This window comes from Sturnira hondurensis, unplaced genomic scaffold, assembly GCF_014824575.4.
Source record: "Sturnira hondurensis isolate 20B ecotype Veracruz unplaced genomic scaffold, ASM1482457v3 Scaffold0008196, whole genome shotgun sequence".
NCBI classification, from domain to species: domain Eukaryota; kingdom Metazoa; phylum Chordata; class Mammalia; order Chiroptera; family Phyllostomidae; genus Sturnira; species Sturnira hondurensis.
In genome coordinates, this window is record NW_028080827.1 from 18,310,931 (window position 1) to 18,333,786 (window position 22,856).

Genomic DNA, 22,856 nt, shown 5'->3' on the forward strand with positions numbered 1-22,856 from the left:
CTGAAAGGCTGTAGGTTTGATTCCCAGTCAGGGCACATACCTAGGTTGTAGGTTCCAGCCCGGGTTGGGACTCATATGGGAGACAAATGATCAATGTTTCGCTCACATTGATGTTTTTCTGTCTCTCTCTCCCTCCCTCCCTTCTTCTCTCCAAAGTAAATAAACATATCCTTGGGTGAGGATTAAAGAAAGTACAATGGTATGACAATTAAATTATTTAAAAAATGCATCACAAAAGACACATACCATATGAGTCCATAAAATGTTAAGAAATATATGCTAGCGTAGAGTGTTAGAAGATAATGTTTATCCATGAACACAGTGACAAGATTTGGGCCTGAAGACTCAAGTGTCTTCAATTTGTGAAATATATTTATGTACATGAAAATGTTTGTATTATAGTATAACACAATAAGATAAAAATAAATAACTTTACTAAGCTAAAATACATTAAAGCCCATATATTTTAGAGATACATATTGAAGTATTTATGAACAACATGATATGTTGTCTGAAATTTACTTTAAAATGATCCAGTAGGGAAGAAAAAAATGCTGGCAGCAAAGGGGAGAGAGGAAAAGACAAAACAGTCAGATTGGCCATTTGTAGATTAACTGTTAGAAGTGGATGAACAGTACATGGTGGATAGTTCATTATTCTACTCCTTCTACTTTTGTGCATATTTGAAAATTTCTGCAATAAAAGCTTTTTAAGATAGCAAAGGTACAAATGAAAAAAATATATTCATTCATTCCTCACTTCATATACCAGGGTAAATTTCAAATAGATTGGATATCTAAACCAGGGGTCAAATCTATTTCTGTATGGTCACAAGCTAAGACCGATTTTTACATTTTAAAGCACTGTTTAAAAAGTAAGACAAAAAAGAATATGTGGTGAGAGAGAGAGAGGAAATGTATGGTAGCCCACAAAACCTAAAATATTTACAACATGGCGATCCTTTAAAAATTTGCTGACCCCAGAAAATGTTACAAAGGAAACCAGGGAAGTATCAGAGGAAAACACTGGTGTAGCTACAAGTGAGGAAATCTTTCCATTAGGACTCAAAACCCAGAAGCAAGAGGGGGTGAAAGCTAGGCTTCTCTGAAAGTGCCTTGATTCTCTATTATTTTGACTTTGGAGCCACGCAAATTTTTTACATAAATAAAACATAATAAAGAAAAAAAAGTAAAGGTACTACCTATCAAATAAAGCAAGACAGAACTGTTGAACAAACCTTCTACGGAGGCAGAACTTTCTAGGCTTGTTCTGCTGAACTCAAGTCCCTTGGACCCTGTGGCAGCACCGCACTCTTGGGTGGAAGGGGCCCCTTCCAACTCGGGGCAGACATCTTCATCTGTTAAAGAGATGGATTCAGAATCCTGGGCTCCCACTGAAGAAAGACTGGTACGATCAGAACTTTGATCCTAAGGACACAATTATAAGCTTACTTTCCTTCATATTTAAAGTTTATTATTTAACAAGTCACTTCTAAGGCAGAGGAAGCGCTTAATTACTCAGATGATCAGTCAATCAACATTACACTTCCAGGGAAAACCCTCCGATTTTACCAGGGCACACTAGTTTGGACCAGCGCATGCTGTAGACCAATTTCCAGTTAGAACAAAGGGAATGTCGGCAAGATAACCCTGCTGACTTTAAAATCTCTGCTGTTCCTTTTCCTCACTGTGAATCTCAGTCCAGGGTGATGCCATCAGAATTAGATTTTATTCTTTTAAAATTTTACTTACGTTTACATTTTATTCTTTTCTACAATAATCCAGGTTTCAAAGACATGTATCTCTAGTTTTCACTTTTGAGAACACACCAAAGTTAAATTGTTTCCTGGTTATACCAATAATCCCTAAGAAAGTCTGGTTGATATAAATTTCTATAGGAAAAAATTTTAATATCTATGATTCTACTGCCTAGATAATACAACTTATTTTTCTGTTGTTACTGGTTGTTATTTTTAAGATAGTTTTTAATATTTTAATTAGTTTTTTTGACTATATCTCCTTGTATTTTTAAGTAGGTGCTCGAGGGATTATAATATACATACCTAATCATTTTCATTCTACCTAAAGTTAGTGTCGTATCATTTTGTATATAATAATATAGCTACAGGGCAGGACACAAGTAGGTTTACTGTTGTTCATATGGAAAATAATGCAATAATAAAAAAACAATAATACAAAAATAAACTGTTGATTCCCATACTGACAATTGTAAACCTACTTTTGCCCCACCTTGCAAAATAAATGTCAGTAGGGTGAGTCTCTACCACTATAAAATGCCTACATATATTGGAAACCTCATGAAATAATGATACAACTTTTGTTTTAGACAATCAGAAGTATTTTAAGGAATTTAAGAGGTACAGGAGTAGTCTTATATTAACCAGCTATTTACCACCTGTTTGCTTTCCCTACACTCTGTGCTGTTGTTTTTTTCAGCCTGAAAAACTTCTTTTAGCACTCCTTACAGATGTCATTTTCATCTATTTAGTCAACATTAGATGACTAAACAGAGTTTTCTTTGTATTTATTCTGCTTAAGATTTATAAATATTTTAAACATGTAACTTGACATCTTTGATTAATTTTCTTTTGCAACATCTTGGCAACTAACATTTTAAAGGTTTCTTCTATACCATTCTTTCTTCTTCTTCTTCTGGAACTCAATGACACCAATGTCAGGCATTTTCACTAAACCCCACATTCTTTTCTGCATTTTTCATTTTTTTTCTGTGTATGTTTCAGTGTGGATATTTTCTATTAATTTCTCATTTAGTTTACTTGGCCTTTTCTTTGTTTTGTCTATTATTAAACCTAACTACTTAACTACTGTATTCTTAATTTTTATATCTTTTCTCAGTTCTAGAATTTATACTTGATTCTTTTTAACAAATAATTATTTGGTGCAATTTTTCCATCTTTGCGGCTATTTTTTTTACCATTTCCTCTATTTTTGAACATAATTATTTCAAAATCCCTTGCTAATTCAAATATTTGGATCTCCTAAAGGTCTGTTTCCACCATTTGTTTTTTTCCTCTCTTTTTTAAAAAAGATTTTATTTATTTATCTTTAGAGGGGAAGGGAAGGAGAGAGGGAGAGAAATATCAATGTATGGTTGCCTCTCATGCAACCCCTGCTGGGAACTCGCCTGCAACCCAGGCATGTGTCCTGACTGGGAATCGAACCATGATCCTTTGGTTTGCAGGCCTGTGCTCAATCCACTGAGCTACACCAGCCAGGGCAGTTTCCACCATTTGTTTTTCTTTTGTTTTTCAGTTATGGTCCTGTCTCTTGGTATAGCTATTTTTAATTGAGTGACAGAATATAAAAAACTGTGTGGACTCCAGATGATGTTTTATTCCTCCAGAAAGGGTACACTCTTGCCTCTTTCAGATAAAGGTTGATTATTTTAATCTAACCACAGACTGAGCTGAGTCAAGTGTAGCTTTCAGTTGAGGCTCAGCCTACCTCCAGTTTGCCAATGTTCCTAAGGCATACATGGCTCTGCAGGACTTCCAGCTCAGGCCCCAGTGTGTTCACCACCACCCCCTTGTCTAGTAGCTCTTGAACTCTAGCTATTGTATTCTCAGCACAATACAACTTCTGAGATCTTTTGGCTATCGGAGACTTTCTGCTTATCTTTTTAGCTTCCTGTCTTATGCCATTTCAGTATTTGATAAATGTCTTGGAGGAAAAAAATTGTGTATTTGAAGACCCTCAAATCTCCAGTTTTGTCTCTCTAGCTCTATAAAGTCCCCAAAGCTCTGCCAGCCCTCCTCACCTCTCCATAGTCCTCTGATAAGGCAGAACCCGGACTTGCTACCAATTGCTCTGTGCTCAAAACAAGTAAACGCCCCCAGGGAAAAAGAAGCTGTGGAACTTCAGCTCACCTTTGCAATTCTCCTCTCTCCAGAATCTTGCCCCTCTACTTTCTAGTTGTTTTAGCAGTTCTCTGATGACTTTAAACTGCTACTTTCTATATTTCATCTAGCTTTTTGTCCTTAGGAGGTATGTAGGTATATTATAAGCTACTCCATCCTAATCAGGAGAAATTCTATACCTGGCTGGTAATTTCTAAAGATATGCTGGACATTGTATCTGAAAACAAAATCTGCATTTTTAAGGAAATAATCAAGTGAACATTTTCATATGACACTAGTTTTTACTCTAGATACTAATCACTACCTTTTAAAACTGAATAAATATAACCTTAGTGAATTTTCTTTCCTTTAGACATTTTAATTCAAATTCAAATTCTGATACTTACAACCATCACACACCCCAGAAGATCTTTCTGTAAAGTTGTGTTTAAGGAGAATGTAAAAAGCAGACATCTTTGCAAGTAAGGGACTTCTGGTGATGAAGGAGGATAAAAGGAAAAGGAGACAATGTTAACAAAACTTACCTTAGATGATGTGGTATACATGGTGAATCTTGAATACCATCTGCTTGCTTTCTCTGCAACTCCTTTCCCAGCAGTGAACACACTGTTCCTTAGAACATCTAGTTTAGGTGCTAGTAGTGTATCCAAATTAAACGAAGGTGACGAATGGGTTAATGCATCTTGAGATTCTTCCCTAAATGGGCAATTTGGTGAGAAAGCTGGAGAAGACCAGAGTCTATCCCTTGGTCTGTCTTCACTTTTTGTATAGCTTTTAGATTTGGTAAGTCTCATTAGCCTAGGAGAATTATGAGGCAGGCTGGATCTCCTGTGTGCTTTGACCAAAGTTGGACTTTTCTTATTGGTTAATTTATCATCACACTCCCCTTGTAAATCAATGCTTGGGGTCCGACTTGTCAAAGGACTGGTCATGTTATTCATATACATCACAATTTCTTCAGCTAAATCACGCTTAGCAGATGGTGTTGAAACGCTTTTGTTATCATCTTCATCTTCTTCTTCCTCCTCTTTTTGCTCCTGCTCAGTCTCAGCAGCCAAAAGAGAGAGGGGATCAAATCCTGTTGCAACATCAGTTTTTTCAAAAGGTTTTACTGAAAAGCTGCTGTTCATACGTTGAATTCTTTTGGGATTTTGTGTAGCAACACAGCCCATTTTTGACCCACAAGTTTCATTGTCTAAGTCTTCTAAGTCAAAAATAACTGGAGAATCCACTTTATCTGTCAAACAATTAGACCCATCAAAAGGTGTATCATCGTCACTAGATTCCTTTTCTAGACTCTCTCTTTTTGATCTTAAAGATGGCCTTCCAATATCAAGACTGTTTGGTCTTGAGCTTTTTGAGATGACATGTGAAAGAATTTTTGCATCAGCTCCTAATTTTTCAACCATATCTCCAGGGTTTTCTTCCTGGTTAATTCTGTTGAGCATAAGTCCCATCACTACTCCTCCACTAAGATTATGGTTTCTATTTTCCCAGGACATTTTCTGCTGCAAGTTAGGTTCACTGTCATTTTTATGTCTTTTCTTGAAGCATCTACTTTGAATGTTTCCTGTTTCGTTTGTATCTTCAAAAGGTGACATTAAGAGTGGCTCAGATGTGCTTTCTGAAACACAAGAAGTGTTTTTAGACATACAAAATGTAATGTGCTAATATAATTTGTCTCAAAATTTTAAAATACTTAGTCATGAAAATGGTAATAGCAAGCACTCACCCGGTGCCTGCTCTTGACTAGTATACTAGGCACCTTATTTACATTATCTACCATAATTATTCCAACACCCTTACGGGCTGAGAAAAGACTGACACTCGGAGAGATCAATGAGTCAGCCCAGGGTCACCCAGTCCTTACACGACAGACCTGGGACTCAGTTCGGGTCTGACTAACTCTAAAGCATCTGTTCCTCGATATTGGGATGTACTGCTTTTTAAGACTTTTAAGTTACACTCAATATTTACTCATGGTATGTCTAATCATAATAATAAGTTCATGTTAATTCCACTAAATTGGTTAAGTAACAATGGTTATACAACTGTGGCTGTGTTAGATGACTTTAAGAGTCTCAGTCTTCTGCTTATGAAAATGAAAATCTATCCCCAAACACTAAACCAAACCAAATAAAAGGCAGTTGTGGTAGCTCTATCCATAAATAAAAATTATTTGAAAAACTTCAAATCCTTATGACTATAGATGTGAATAAAGAATTTTACCTTTGCTTTACTTACTGATTGCAAGTTTATTCCAGTCAAATGTGAATGGCCACTTTCTATTCAGAAACACTGTTCACTGCTTCTTACTAAATCACTTAGGTACCAATACTGAAAGCAGAACTCTAGATTTCTGATCACTTTAATTGTCCTTACTGTGTGGGAGTCTTCTAAAGCATGAGTCTAGGTATGGTATTGTCAACTAGTATTCTTTATGGGCTTTATCCAACAAAATTAGCTCTCTATAACCAGGCAACTATTAAAAATGTGCCTTTTTCTTGCCATGTGATTCAGTCAGGTAACAGAATAGGGGATAAAAGATAATACTAGAGATCATAAACTTCTAAGAATTAATACATTTTAAAAAATTATATTTATTTATTTGTAGAGAGAGGGGAAGAAAGGGAGAAAGACAGGGAGAGAAACATCGATGTGTGGTTGTCTCTCACACGTCCCCAGCTGGGGACCTGGTCTGCAACCCAGGCGTGTCCCCTGACTGGGAATCTAACCAGCAACCCTTTGGTTCACAGGCCAGCACTCAATCCACTGAGCTACACCAGCCAGGGCTACAAACTAATTTTGTTTGATAAGCATATACCAGTAGCAAGGAAAACAGTATAGCAGAGAGATACTGTTTATTCTTTTTTTCTGTGTCAGCTTATGATTAAGTACATCAGAAACCAAGAATTCACTTTCTCCTGATATTCTGGGAAACTTTCTGCTGAACATACTAAATGTTATCAAAGACTTGTAGGAATCTTATTACCTAAAGGTAATACTCTGGGATTGCATTTAAATAGATGTACAAGGCTTCCTTTGCAAAGTCAGAACTACACTGTGGCCTGAAGACCAAAGAAGATGGTTATCAAATTATACCAGACATTGACAAAGTACATCTCTGAGCCAAATGTAGCCTGTGAATTGTTTCAGATACTTTTTACATTTCAAAAGGGTTCTAAAAATCACACACAAAGAATAGGTGACAGGAGACTGTGTTGTGGCCTACAAGGCCTAAAATATTTACTATCTGGCCATTTACAGAAAAATTTATGATTCTAAGTTTACATATGTGCTAAATCCCACATATATAAACTGCTCTGGATCTGCATGCCTCTAACAGAGAGGTTGCAAATTCTTTACTAACCTCCTAGGGCCACGTCTGGCCAGTGATATTTTTAAAGATTTTATTTATTTATCTTTAGAGGGGAAGGGAAGGAGAGAAATATCAATGTATAGTTGCCTCTCGTGAGTTCCCTGCTGAGAACTGGCCTGCAACCCAGGCATGTGCCCTGACTGGGAATTGAACCGTGATCCTTTGGTTCACAGGCCCGCGCTCAATCCACTGAGCTACACCAGCCAGGGCTGGCCAGTGGTATTAAAGTAACAGTTTTTGAAGGTTTCTGGAACAATGGTAAAAGGGGATAAATGTAGTTAGTGGTCCCCTTGCCCATTCTTTCTGCCTTGAAGAGATATGTGATGTCTACTGATGTGTAAAGTTGCCAGTGGTCTTATTATAATCATGGTTAGGTCCAGAGAACTTATGACAAAGCCCCTCAACCAACACCTTGGGCAACTGTTTACTTCTGAATGCCTTCCTTGAGGGAAAAAAACCACAAAAAACCAAAAAACCCCTTGGCTTGTTAAACCACTGTTAATCATATTTTCTGAGGCTGAAAGGAGTCCTAGCTGATACACTAGCCCTTTTTCAGACTTTCTAACATGCTGTAATCCCCTCCCACCTCAAAGCTGTTCACATATTGCTTCCCTCTGCTTGGAATGCTCCTCTCAATTCCTCCCCGATCCTCACCTGTTTCCTCACACTTCAGGTCTAAGCTCAAAAAACACATTCTCAATGAAGCCTCCCTGACCAATGCTCTCCCAAACTCAGAACACGTCTCTCTATGGAATGTTCTTGTGGCAATTTACAGCCCTTCTTCACAGTATTTAATCTCAGAGCATTTTTATAGTTACTTTATTACTTGATTACTGTTTTCCCATCCTGCCTACTTTTTCTATGAAGGCAGTGACCATGTTTCTTTTTTGTCCCTTATATCTCCAGTAGCACCTGGTATATGGCAGCATAAAGTAGAAGCTGAAAAATAATTACTGAATGAATACTGTCTGCTGTGAAACAACTGCGCAAATTAAACCCACACTGTAACTTAGCATGTAATACACTGTCATATGACGTATAATAGCCAAATCCAGTAGCTAAAGATAAAAAGTAAAAACACACCAAAACCAGAGTTAGGCTTAGAAAAGTATCTTTCCATATTCAGAGTAAATTGTCTTGTGGCTAAACTCAGTAATTTTATATACATTTATTGAAATGTTAAATTCTCAAGATAATCCTGAAGTAACTACAGGGTGATGATTTTATTTCCAATCAAACATTAAAACATCTCTGCTAATTTTACTCCCATATCTTTTAAAAGCTGTCATATCTTTGAATCATAGCATGTACTAGTATATAAGAAAGGTGTTATTGAAAAATAAGTATGCTTGTAAATCCCACATGTAGTTTTTGGCATTAGTGATAAACTCACAGTACTTAACAGATGGGAAAGTTTTCAAGCCAAAAATCTTTTTTTTAATTTATTTTTATTTTATTGTATTTTTTCCATCACCATTTACTCCCTGTAACCCTGTTCCACCTCCACCCATACCCTGCAATCACTGCGCTGTTGCCTGTGTCCATGAGTTCTTTCTCTCTCTTTTTTCCCCCTTTTTGGCTAGATTCCTCCATGCCCAGTGCCCCCACCCCCCAGAACTATCAGAACTGTTCTCCATTTCTCTATGAGTCTGTCTCTGTTTTGCTAGTTAGTTCAGTTTGCTCATTAGATTCCACACATGAGTGAAATCATATGGTACTTGTCTTTCTCTGACTGGCTTATTTCAGTTAGCATTAATGCTCTCTAGGAAGCCAAAAAATGTTAAGTATAAACCAACAACTCTAATTTACACCTAGGATGCCTATTATAGTCTTCAAAAAGTTGACTTGTTAAGCATAGAAGGTAACCAAAAGCCAGATGATGAGTCAGCTGCTGACTGCTTACAATCATATGAAAATAGCAAGTTCATAAAAGCAGATCTTAAGAAAAAGGCAAGCATGAAGAGGCAGTAATGAAAGAGCAATATGGTGAAGACTATTAAAGATAAGTTATTAAGGGGTGAAGGAGGTGAGGGAATGTACAGGAGGGTATGGGAGGATAAATGGTGATGGACAGAGACTTGACTTGGGGTGGTGAACACACAATACAGTGTACAGCTGATATGCTGTGGAATTGGGCACCTGAAACCCATATAATTTTGTAAACCAGTTTCACTCCAATAAATCCAATTAAAAGAAACAAAAGACAAGTTACTGAAGATTAAAATTAGACAATGATTAGGAAGGACTAAATGGTTGTGAAGGAGTTCCATGACACCAATGAAAAATTTTTTAATGTTTAAGTTATAACAATTATCTAACAAAGAAATGCAAAGCAAGACAATTTTAGATCATCTAACTTTCTAGTGCAAAAGCAGCCACAGACAAATCATAAATGAACGAGCCTGGCTGCTTTTCAATAAACCTTTGTTTATGAATACTGAAGTTTAAATTTCATATAATTTTTCATGTCACAAAACATTATTATTTTGATGTTTTCTCCCCACCATTTAAAAACGTCAAAATCATTCTTAGCTTGTGGCCCTATAGGAAAACAGGCCACAGGCCCAATTTGGCCGACGGGTTACAGTTTGCCTACTGCCTGAGCTCGAGGCATATCTAACTGTTACAGAAAAACACATACCACTGCATCAGCCCACTTACAGAGATATTTCAGCCTTGAAAGCACATCCTTCAGAACTTATTTGAGTCAGTGATTTCCAATCTTTTTCATCTCACAGCATACATAAACTAGTTTCTAAAATTCTGCAGCACAACAAAAAACATGTATTATTTTTTTCTGATTTGACAAAAAAATAGGTATAATTTTGATTCATTCTCACCAGATTGTTATTGTTGTACTGGTTGCTGTCATTTTTTTATTTGACAATCTAAGAGAAAAGAGGTGAGTTCCCCTGACTAAATGGTCAGGTATTGCATGCTTTAGAAATTCTCATAGCATGCCAGTTGAAAATTGCTGGTTGAGATTATGACATGATGCAGAACTGAGCTATTACAAAAACAAAATAATGTAATTATGTGATAAGACTATTAACACTAGAAAATCTACATCTTATGTTCATTTAACTTCCCAAAAATGATCTGATGAAAAATTTGTGAGATCAAGTATTATCACGAACCCTAAACTGACTTTTCCATTAACTAGTTAACTTATGTAATCTGCCAACGGTCAGATCATGCCTTAGTTTTCTCATCTTGTAAATGGTGCTACTATGCCCTCTTACTAATAATAAGCATTACTGTACCGATGAACATAAAATAACATATAAAAAGCACTTTGAAAAGAAAAAAATTAGGTGTTGTTACCTAAACTAACTGAGAAACTGTGTTTTTCCCCCTGTGAAAACAGGAGCAATATGAAAACTAGGAACTATATGTATGCTTCATTTAAAAACTGACTAGGTCTACAGTATCGCAGACTGGTCATCTCAATTGCTGCTCCCACTTTTCGCTTCCCGAAGTCCCAACAGTCCAAACTTCGACGATAGTATGTATCTTGTAAGTTTTTCCCTATCCTTTTTTATCATAAAGGCTTGAATAAAGTATATTACAAAATATAGAATTCAAGCTACTAAATTATACTATAAGAGGTTGCTCAAATATATAAAAAATAACCCTGGAGAATTATGACTTTAAAAAAATATTCATTAGAAATACAGACACCAGTTATTCTGCACATAACAGAGCTGTACCATTCAACTCACCTGTGTTTTCTCCCGAACTTTTATCGGCAGTGTTGTTATCTGTACCACTGAGGCGAACTATGCTGGAAGAACTCTGATAATTGAGCTTAGGAAGACAATCAGCACTTCCTTTTGTACTCTCACTCTCTGACACTAGAGAAATTAAAATGAAATTGGTAAGATGACATCTTTGTACATCATAGAAGGCACAACTACAAGTAGCTTTTAGTTCTAAATATTTCTCCTCAAAATAGGTAATAAATTTTCGAACACTCTATATCTGTCAGTCATAAGTAAGTAATTACACTGATCTGAGGCCTCAAGCCATGTATGCAACTACTAATACTGGTCATGGGTGAGGTCCATGCATACATTTTATACTTCTTTGCTTATAACACACTGCTTTTGATGGGAAGAGGCACGGGGGAAATACGAGTACAGACCATTAATAAAAGCATTGGATAAAAATATTGTTAAACCTAAGAGCAACTGAGACTATCCCCTTCACACATGAAGAGTTATAATGTTGGAATACAAGGTGGTGGAGAGGGCTTGCAATGGGAGGCAAGAGGAGTTACAATGGGAAAGTGGAGAAGAAAATGAGTGCTTTTATACTTAAAGCCACTTGTATTTATTATTAGTATAAGTTTACAATTTTATACAATACCGATTTAATACCTACAGGAACTAGAATCACTCCCTTTCTTATCTTTTTCTTCTTGAATGTCCTCAGTAGATGTATCTCCTCTTCTAACTTCATCTTTAGACAATGAATTATATCCAAGATCAGACTGGCCACCTGGAAAAAAAGAAAAAAAATCCCTCTGCTGTTTATCATAAACTTCTTTAGTGAGAACTGGAATTAGAAGCAACACAATGACAGGATTTACTTATAGGAATTTTTCTGGATAACTCTCAATTGAAAGCACTTTCTTAGATTCACCCTACTCCATCTCTATTAATGGAAGAAAAAGATAATCTGAAAATAATTTATCTTTGGCTCCACACTGCAGTCAAATGTATATATATTCATGCTACTATCTGGGCTCCAAAGACACAGACAAACCAGACATTCTTTATATAAGTTCATGACCTTTCTAGGTAAAGTCTGAGTTCCAACTAAGCAATGAAGAAGAAAAATCTGTAGGGAATTCGTAACAGAACCTTTACACACAGGAAGCTGAACATCTAAATGATTTTACCCCCCAAAAGGGGGTTTATTTAAATTTCTAAATAGGTAATTACTTTTTCTGACAATTGAATTAATTACTGAATTGCACATAAGTACAAATAAAGGGGAATAAGAAAAAGTTGCGTTAAAGTTATTAAGAAAAACAAAAGTTGCATTGATACAAGAAAATTTCTAATACATTATACATTCTTGTATTAAAGAGATTCTCTACTTTTCAGCAAATTATTTTTTACTAGATTAGCATCAGAACATAAGGTTTTGAATCCTAGTTCACTACCTTAGCAGGCATAGTTTTAAGTAAATCATATAAACTTTTTGTGTGGACCTCACGTTACAACATTTATAACATACAAGGTTGTTATAATTATAAAAGAAATTATATATGAAATGGTTTTATATACTTGTAAAGAACTATCTAAAGAAAATTCATTAAGTATCACTAGATATTTACTTTAATATACTTGTTTTACTTTTGATTTATAATTTTGGTAATCAATTCTTCAGCTCTATTCCCCAAAAAAACTTTAAGTTGAAAACGCTTTTATTAGGCTTTGCACTGTTTTAAGATAGTGTTTTTTTAAAAGGCCATAGCTAAAAAGAAAAAGTAGACTTCTTCATTTTTAAGAGATAATGCCTGAGGATGACTAACTTTGATTACATTCACAATGCATGATTAAGAAATAAATCAGCCAAAGAAAACCAACTATGAAAATTACATTTTAACACAATTAACTTTTACTTATATTCTTAAAAGTAGGCATAAAAAGAGATCAAAATAATGTTACTGTTTGTAGAGATAGAAGCCTTTATACTTTATTATTAATGCTTGAATTGTTAAATTTAAAATTTCTGTCTATTAAGAGGTGGCTCTTATATTTAAAAATCGTGTGCAAATTTTTAATGTAATAATAAAAATGACAGAATTATTCAAATAATTTTTTTTTAAATGTGTCAGTTTTAATATTACTAGGAAAAAGTGCCCTGGCTGGTGTGGCTCAGTGGATTGAGCGCCGGCCAGTGAACCAAAGGGTTCAATTCCCAGGCACATGCCTGGGTTGCAGGCCAGGTCCCCAGTTGGGGCGCATGGCAGACAACTGCACATTGATGTTTCTCTCCCTCTCCCTCTCCCTCCCTTCCCCTCTCTCTAAAAATAAATAAATAAATTCTTAAAAAAACACCTTCTCTACAAATCTTACATTTTAATGAAATTAATGACATCTTCAGTGCTAGAATGCTACAAATTTTATATATATTTACATTATTTTTTGGAACTTTTAATTTTACTATAGTTTAAGATTCACAAGAGAGAGTTCCTGTGTGCCCTTTACTCAGCTTCCCCAATAATAATATTTTACATAAAACTGTAAATGTAGGTTGATATGGTACTATGACCTCAAATCAGGGCTATAAGTTTCTTTTTAAACTCCAATTACATTTTCATAATTACAAAGAAAACTTCATCTTACAAAAATGATACGATGAAGAGAGATCCGTGTGCTATCTGGAGTTAACTGGATTATCATGAACTAAATACTTGAATAAACTCTTAAACTTTCATTTCTATCAAATAGAGAATGCATAAAATTACATACAGTTATCAAATACAATAGCAAATCAAGCACCTAACACATAAAATTGAAAAGTGGCAAATACATCATTGAAAATGAGAGTCCCCAAACAGGGTCCGAACCCAGTCTTTAAAGGGCACCACAATAAAGTACACAGAAGCGCACACAAACCTGTGCTAGATCTATCATCAGCAGCACACGCTCTGATTAAACCCGTAGTAAAAGGTGCCTGCTCCACAGTGTGTGTCCCATGACCACTATCCATGCTGCCATGACTAACAGCATCCAGGTCACTGCCATCTGCTTAAGAACACAATTTGACAGCATTTTACTACTCGGGGAGATACCAAAAACACACATTAGTTTGTTGCTCAAGCTAATATCTACTAAACATGGAAAGTGCCCCATAATTAGCAAAATGCAACTGTAACAAAGAACCCTACTGTGAATCGTTAAGGAATGCTAAAACAAGACAACCAACAGTTGACAGTGTAAGTTACAAGAAAGAAAAGTAGAATTTTGTGTTTTTTAAATGTGAAAATCAGTTTGCTTAATGGCAGTAAAAACTAGAAAACATTCAATATTTTGAAAGTAGTTAAAATTTCTAAAAAATGTAAAGTATAGCTAGTCAATTTTTTATTAAATCATTTTTTACTGTTAATCTATCACAGTTGTCCCAGTTTTGCCCTCTTTGCCTTCCTCTGCCCATTCCACCCACCAACAGTCAGTTCCCATATGTTGTTCATGTCCATGGGTCATTCATACATGTTCTTTGTCTACGGCCTCCCTCTTCTTTCCATCGTCATTCCCCTCCCCAACCCTCTCTGGCCACTTTCAGTCTGTTCCATGTTTCCATGCCTGTGGTTCTATTTTGTTCATTAGTTTATTTTGTTCATTAGATTCCTCTTATAGGTAAGATCATATGGTATTTGTCTTTTACTGACTGGCTTATTTCACTTAGCATAATATTCTCCAGTTCCATCCATGCTGTTGCAAAAGATAGGAGTTCCTTCTTTCTTCCTGCTGCATAGTAGTCCACTGTGTAAATATATCTCAGTTTTTTGATCCACTCATTTATTTGGGCCCTTAGGCTGTTTCCAGCACTCGGCTACTGTAAATAGGGCCACTATGAACATAGGGGTGCCTAAGTTTTTTTGAATTGGTGATTCAGGATTCTTAGGGTATACTCCCATACACAGAATCACTGGTGAAAAGGAAGATCCATTGTTAGTTTTTAAAGGAAATTCCATACTGTTTTCCACAGTGGCTGCACAAATCTGCATTCCCATCAACAGTGCACCACGGTTCCTTTTTCTTGGAATCCTCACCAGCACTTGTTTATTGATTTACTAATGATGGCTGTTCTGACAGGTGTGAGGTGAAATCTCATTGTCATTTTAATTTGCATCTCTACTGGCTAGTGATATTGAGCATCTTTTCATATGTCTATAGGCCATCTGTATGTTGTTTTTGGAGCAGTGTCTATCCAGATCCTTTGCCCATTTTTAAATTGGATTGTCTTCTTGGTGTTGAGTTGTATGAGGTCTTTATATATTCTAGAGATCAAACTCTTGTCTGATGTATCAGAGGCAAATATGTTCCCCACACAGTTGATTTTGTTTTCATTTTGATGATGGTTTATTTAGCTGTGCAGAAGCTTTTTAGTTTGATGTAGTCCCATTATTTACTTTTCCCTTTACTTCCCTTGCCCTAGGAGATATATCGACAAAAATATTGCTGTGTGGGAGATGTGAAATTTTCCTGCCTATGTTTTCCTCTAGGACTCTCATGGTGTCACAACTTATATTTAAGTCTTTTATCCATTTTGAGTTTATTCAGGTGTATGGTGTAAGTTGGTGGTCTAGTTTCATTTTTTTTACATGTACCAGTCCAGTTCTCCCAACATCATCTATTGAAGAGGCTATCTTTATTCTGTTGTATGCTCATGTTTCCTTTGTCAAATACTAATTGAACATAGAGACTTGGGTTTATTTCTGTGTTCTCTATTCTGTTCCACTGATCTATGTATCTGTTCTTATGCCAATACCAGACCTCAGAACAAAAGCCATAAAAAGGGACAAAGAAGGTAATGACATAATACTTAAAGGAGTAGTCCAACAGAAGGATACAACCTTTGTAGATATATATGCACCCAACATAGTAGCAAGTAAATATATAAAGAAAATCCTGAAGGACTTCCAGAAAGATCTTGATAACACCACAGTCATCACCGGGGATTTTATGCCTCACAGTCAGCCATAGACAGGTCTTCCAAACAAAGAATCAACGAGGATACTGTGGCACTGAACGACACTCCAGATCAAACACACTTAATTGATATATATAAAATCTTTTACCCCAAAGAAGGAAAATATACATTTTTTTCAAATGCACATGTAACATTTTCAAAGCTAGACCACATGGTAGGACACAAAACAAACCTCAACAAATTCAAGAAAATGGAAATCATATCAAGCATTTTCTCTGACAAGGGACTGAAACTAGAAACCAACCAAGGAAAAAACTCACAAACACTCACATACATGGAGACTAAATAACACATTATTAAATAATGAGTGGGTCAACAATGAGATGAAGGAAGAAATAAAAAAGTATCTTGGAAACAAATGAAAATGAACACACAACAACCCAAAACCTACGGGACACAGCAAAAGCAGCCCTGAGAGGGAAGTTCATAGCAATACAGGTCTCCCTAAAGAAGACAGAAAATCTTAAATAACAATCTACCCCTATACCTACGAAAACTAGAGGAACAATAATGAACAATGCCCAGTGAGTAGAAGGAAGGAAACAATCAAGGTCAGGTCAGAATTGAATGACCTAGAGGCAAAAAGAACAATTCAGAGATATATAAATGTAGGAGCTGGTTCTTTGAAAAGATAAACAAGACGGACAGACCTTCAAGGAGACCATTCAAGAAAAAAGAGAGAGGATGCAAATAACTAAAATCAGAGATGAAAGAGAAGTTACAACTGATACCACAGAAATACAAAGGACTCTAAGAAATTACTATGAACAACTACATGCAAAGAAATTGGACAACCTGGGCAAAGTGGATTAATTTCTAGAAACATATAATCTGCCAAGACTTAATCAAGAAGAAGAAGAAATCCTGAATAGACCAATAACAACTAGTGAAATTGAAGCAGTAATAAAAAAAAAATAAAATTCACTGGACAGGTGAATTTTACTAAACATTTATGGAAGAACTAAGCTGTATCATTCTCAAACTTCTCAAAAGCCGTATCCCCCAAAATTCAAGAATAGCGAAGACTGCCAAACTCTTATTACAAGGCCAGTATCATACTAATTCCAAAACCAGGTAAAGACACAACAAAGAAAGAACACCAAAAGCCAATATCTCTGATGAACATAGATGCTAAAATGCTCAAGAAAATACTGGCTATCTGGATTCGGAAGTACATTAAAAAGATTGTACACCATAATCAAGTGGGATTCAACCCAGGGATGCAAGGATGGTACAATATTTGCACATTAGTATACATATTACACCACATAAACAAATGAAGGACAAAAATCACATGATCATATCAACAGATGCTAAAAAAGCATGTGGTAAAATCCAGCACCCATTATGATAAAAACACTCAGCAAAGTGGGAATAGAGGGAAATACCTCAACATAATAGTCAATTAATTTAAAGAAAAAGTTAAACACATACATCCCTTAAATACCTTACCTGAAAGAGTTGTTTGTGATAAGTGTGCATGTTTCTTTAAAGCTCTTTTGAACTGTGCTACTCCTAAAACAACATTTCTTAATTTTGTCCAAAGAAAATAGCCATTATGACTTCGCGAAGGCCAGGTACTTTCTAAAACAGCCTATTTGTAAAACAAAATAGTTAGTATAATAATTTTTATAAATGAACACATTCACTTTAAAGTCAAACTAAAAAATATCTAAGTAGACTGTATAATACAAAATAGCACAAAACACTTACAAAATATATTTCAGATACTCTAAAATAAATGCCAAGTAACCACTGTACCATAAATTAAGACTGTATAACCACACGAGTTATACTTTTTCTCCATTATATGAAAGGAATTACCTTATTGTAATAACCATAAGTAATGGCATTGGGGTCAATACCAGCTTTCTTCATTTCGAAAAGCACTCGAACTGCAAGCACTGGCTGATTGTATTGCCCACAGAGCTGCATAAGAATGCGGTAGCACACCTGAAACACAGTAAGTTCAAAGAGTACTAGAACAAAACATTTATGTACATAAAACTAGAAATAATGCATGCACTTTAAAGGTAGGTGTTACCTCATCAGGCGGATCCATCTTCTTTGACTGCATCTTTTTAAGCACATCATATGCTGTTTTCAGAGCCCTGACTTTTGAATGACATACTTTCACGTAAGCTGGGAGACAAATAAACCACAGTCCATAACAGTGACGCAGCAGACACCTAGACCACATCTGAGGAATGGAAGAGTAACGCTTGGCAATTTTATGGGCTGATTTAATTTCCTAGAAAAAAATGCAAAGATTTCAGTAATAAATTTACACACATAAGCATCCTTATTTAACTGCATGCTGGACAAGTACAAGTCACCTGCTTTTACAATGTTTCCACAATAAACTATGTTTATAATGAATATATATTCAAGCCTCTGCTTGAATATGTATTATACCAATATAAAATAAAGTTCTAGGACAAGGGAACTAGTCAATTGTTTGAAGTCACTTACTCTAAATTATCTTCAGAAAGCTGCAGGGAGCTTAATGTAGTCATAGCTATGGGTGCAGCAGTTAAGTATATTAAGAGAGGATGAGTGTCACTTATTTTTGTCCTAATAATTGATTATATGAAGAATGCAAAATTCTCAAAGCACCTGTTTTGTTCTTCTGAACATGGGAGAAGGGCTACTAGGACTACTGGATTTTGAAGGCAATCTGCTCTTTTGTGTTTGTAGAAATCCTTCGGGTCTCTCAAATAAATTGTTCCTAAGAACTGGAAATCCATTATAGCTGTTTGAAAAGAAAAAAAAAACCTCAGGCATACATAGGTTATCATATCATACTGGTTACAACCTAAAAAATGTATGATCAATAACTTCTTAACTTACAATTTATTTTCACTATGCTTCTCCATCAGACAGCAATTTTTTTTGCTAATGTTGCTTTTTTATATGATACTTAGAAATGTAATAGCCAAACATAAACTCAAATATATACTTTGGAGGAAAGATTTTTGCTGAATTGACTCAAACTACAAAGAAACTCAAGCAAACTTTGTTAGTACTTGTGTAAAGATACAGCAAACTTATGAGATAATACGACAGTTGGTAAAAGACCCACTGAATCAATACTCTTACAAACAGGACAGTCATTAATATTATTGCTTTGTATTAACTTATTACTGTAGACCCTCCCTCTTAAAAATATGCAAATAACATATTAGCACACCAGGACAAGCTCTCATATTATCAAGTGTTGGTTTATCAGGTTAGCGAGCAGATTCAGGGCTTCATTTATGAAAATGAAAGTTGAATAGGTTGGAGATGAGGAAGAAAAGATTTGAACAGGCGGGTCTATGAGGAAGTGGGTTTAATTCGGGTGCTAGAGGAAGGTGTTTGGACATTTAGAAAGCAGGAGCAGCTAGGAAAAAGGCATGCTGAAAAGAACAGGAGAAGTCTCTGAGCAGCAAACTTAATCTATTTATAATATTCTTAAAGGCATATAGTTTTAATTAACTAAGGAGAAAACTATAATAAAAGATGGCAAACTGTATCTATTATGTTCAGTGTAATTAATTATTCAGTATAATGAGAAAATATTAGTAATGACTATTAAGTAGGAATAAAATATCAAAGAAATTCAGGAAAATCATATCCCTTAACAAAATTCATTGTATGTACATGATATGATAAGACCATTCTGTGTACCTTGTGGAAACTTACTGCTTTATCATTTTATATAGAAAGGTGTAAGTATATTAATGATCTCTTATTAAGAGAACCTACTGTGCTCCACTGAAGACATTTAAAGTTGTTTTTTGAATGATGGACATGATTACACTAAAATTCTATTGGGTAGTCTCAAGGGGGAAAAATGACTTAGATTCTTTAAAAAAATGGGAACTTTTAAAGCTAACTAATTTTCATATTAAGAGACTAAAACTAAAAGGAAAATTTTAATTAAAAGTTATAACCAAGCCACAAAAAAATCCCCCCCAAATATACTAGTAAACATACTAAAAAAAGTCTTAGAAGTAAAATGTACAAAAAAAAAATAAAAGAAATGAAATGTTTAAAGAGAAAAAAGAGAAATTAGGAGAAATATTTTAAATGTCTTTGAAAAAAGACAGACTTTGAAAAAGTGACATGAAAAGCGTCATCACTAAATGAAAAGGGCAGGCATCGAGCGGCCTGTGAACGAGTCGACGCTGACAAACATGTACCACGCCGCTTTCTCAGATGTAAAGCTCTGGGTTATAAATGAGGGTGTTCAGAGAAATCCTTTTTTAGCAAAAATAACACTATGACAATGAATGATAGGTGAGAAATGGTTTTAGAATGTTTAAATAAAGATGGAAGTATTATTGGAGAATAAAAATAATTTAAAATCTGAAAGGAAATATTACTTTAAGTAAAAATAAATGTATACTGGAAACGACCTGTCGCACACAACCAATGTATACGTGTAACACACATCTAGGTGGATGCATAAGGCTACCTCTATCGTAGCCTTTATTTCACCGCACTCAGAACATTTCCCTTTTTTCCCACTAGCCTGAAAGGCAGGAACAATGTACCATTCCAGTCTAAATATCAGGCACTTAGCACAGTGTCTGACCAAATTTCCTAGATTAATAATCATCAATCCAATAGTTCTGAGTTTCCATGACAAAATAAAAACTCATAGGAAAATTAATAACAAAAAATTATATCATCCAAATCAAGGGCACAGATGTTGACTGTAAACTGGATTTAACTTCTGTAGACCAAGGTTATATTAACCTTGTGAGTGAGGGGAAGGAAATGAAGTGAGGAAACCAGCTTCGGTGAGAAATAAAAATAAAAATGTTATAATAGCAGTGCTGCATTTTGGTGAAGTAAGGTCCTAACTGAATTTAACCAATATTTGTGAGAACAGATACTTATGTAGATATAGAGAATTTCCCACTCCCAAGTCTATATAATGTAAAATTATAATTTTCTCTTTTTATACCTCAAAACTTAATAATGGATGTGGGATAAGCTTGCTTACCACCTAAAAATTAGGGATCTGTAAAGTTTGGATTTTTGAAAATACCACAGTCCTTAGAAAGCTACGTCACAGGAGATGGATTGCTTCTCTCTTTCAATCTCAAACATTCGCCTCTTGAATACCTGTACTGTAAAGGGGGTTCTTCACCACTGGGTAGATGGGGGATCTCAGGTGGTGTTACAAAAACAGTATGTTCACTTTTGAAAGATTCGTCCAGCTCTATAAGCCGCATTTCACCACTCTTGTCCGTATCCACCTGAAGAAGTTTTAAAAAATATACATAAAAAATATATTGGTTAGCCAAGTGTTTGTCTATAGGGGAATGGTTAAATAAACCATGTACACAACTAGATACTAAAGAGGTAATAAAAAAAAAAGAGCAAGTTCTCTGTGTATTACTATAGAAAGATCTCCAAGACAATTAAGTGAATGTAACAAGATGCAGAACATTGTACATATATAGTGAACTACCTTTTGAGTAAGAAGGAGGTAAAAATAGGAACATATATTTATTGTTTTTTGTTTTTGCTTATATTCACATAAAGAAATACTAAAGAATACAAAAAAAAGTAATTACCTATATGGGGAAGGGCAGATGAACAGAGTGAACAAGGCTGACCAGAACCCAGATCTCAATGTACGTGTTTGTTATTTTTCATTTTGAACCAAGAAAATGTATTAAATACTTTTTTAAATGTACACATACATGGGTATGTATGTGTTGAAACTACTGGGTTCTATTTTTGGATTTATTCTAAATATAACAAAATTCCCTAAGTTTTCCAGTATATGTAGAAACACATATGAGTAAAATTCTAATCACATCAATACTGAAAGCACTTTAGTAGTACTATTTCTCCTAGAAAATTTATAGCAAGGTAATGCTCATAAAAAATGAAAACTTACAAAATCTACACTGCACAAAAGCAGCTCATAGAGAACACAACATTGCATTAATCTTCTAAAGAAACAGATGTCATGTATATAACAAAATATAACCCACAGAACTTTATCCAGTTAGGCAGAATGAATATCACATACCAGCTGGGAATAAATGGGAGAGCAAGGATTATTAACAAGTAAAATCTTTAAGATAAGGATATAGGGCAGAGTATAGAAAAAAGGACAGGATAGCTTTTAATTATTTCTAATTCTTAAAAAGAGCGGATACATTCAGAGTCTTCTCAACTAAACTGTGAGTTGTAACTTCACAGCATTATGTGTCATTATCTCCAGGATTAAAAAATGTTTTTCATGGTATATCCACACAGTAAACTAGATAACAATTAAGGCATGTTAAGGAATTAATGACAAGAGAAAATGTTCTCAAAATAATGACAAATAAGTACTATCAGGATACTAAATCATACATATACTATGATTCTAATTTTTAAAAGAGAGTGAGTACTGTATTTTGCCATGTACCATGCACACTTTTTGCCCAAAGTTTTGAGGGAAAAATAAGGATACATATTATACATGGGTATGATGACTATATAACATGGGTATAAAAATGGGCATAATAATCCCATGTATAAGGCGCATAAAAACTTGGGTGTGCATTATACATGACAGAATCTGGTACATTACATACCGGATAGAGTTGTGTGTGCTCTCTCTCATACACACACAATTATCAAAATGATACTTCTGGGTAATGCCATTACTGGCAAAAAAATTTCTTTTTTATTGTTATTTATTTTCTAATTAAAATGTAATGAATATCAATTACTTTTATTTGCTTTTTAAAAATCACAAAAAGGACTTCCAGTCACAATGGCAACATAGGTAAATATGGGTCATCTCATCGTACAACCAAAATCAAAATTACAACTAAATTATAGAACCACCATCAC

At 35.0% G+C, this 22,856-nt stretch overlaps 1 protein-coding gene across 8 annotated transcripts in view; it reads right to left on the bottom strand.

Annotated features, from left to right (window-relative positions):
• DENND4A (DENN domain containing 4A) overlaps positions 1-22,856 on the bottom strand; it is a 106,543-nt gene that overhangs the window by 11,784 nt on the left and 71,903 nt on the right. For 4 of the 8 annotated variants that reach the window (XM_037054159.1, XM_037054161.1, XM_037054162.1 and 1 more), the window contains exons 16-25: positions 21,123-21,256; positions 18,624-18,759; positions 18,052-18,258; positions 17,832-17,960; positions 17,460-17,601; positions 13,910-14,041; positions 11,661-11,777; positions 11,000-11,131; positions 4,423-5,522; positions 1,238-1,427 (exon numbers count right to left, since the gene is read on the bottom strand). In XM_037054159.1, the coding sequence (XP_036910054.1) occupies positions 1,238-1,427; positions 4,423-5,522; positions 11,000-11,131; positions 11,661-11,777; positions 13,910-14,041; positions 17,460-17,601; positions 17,832-17,960; positions 18,052-18,258; positions 18,624-18,759; positions 21,123-21,256 (2,419 nt within the window). The remainder of the gene's footprint in view (positions 1-1,237; positions 1,428-4,422; positions 5,523-10,999; positions 11,132-11,660; positions 11,778-13,909; positions 14,042-17,459; positions 17,602-17,831; positions 17,961-18,051; positions 18,259-18,623; positions 18,760-21,122; positions 21,257-22,856) is intronic. The other 4 variants (XM_037054163.1, XM_037054160.1, XM_037054165.1 and 1 more) reach the window with 2 other exon arrangements.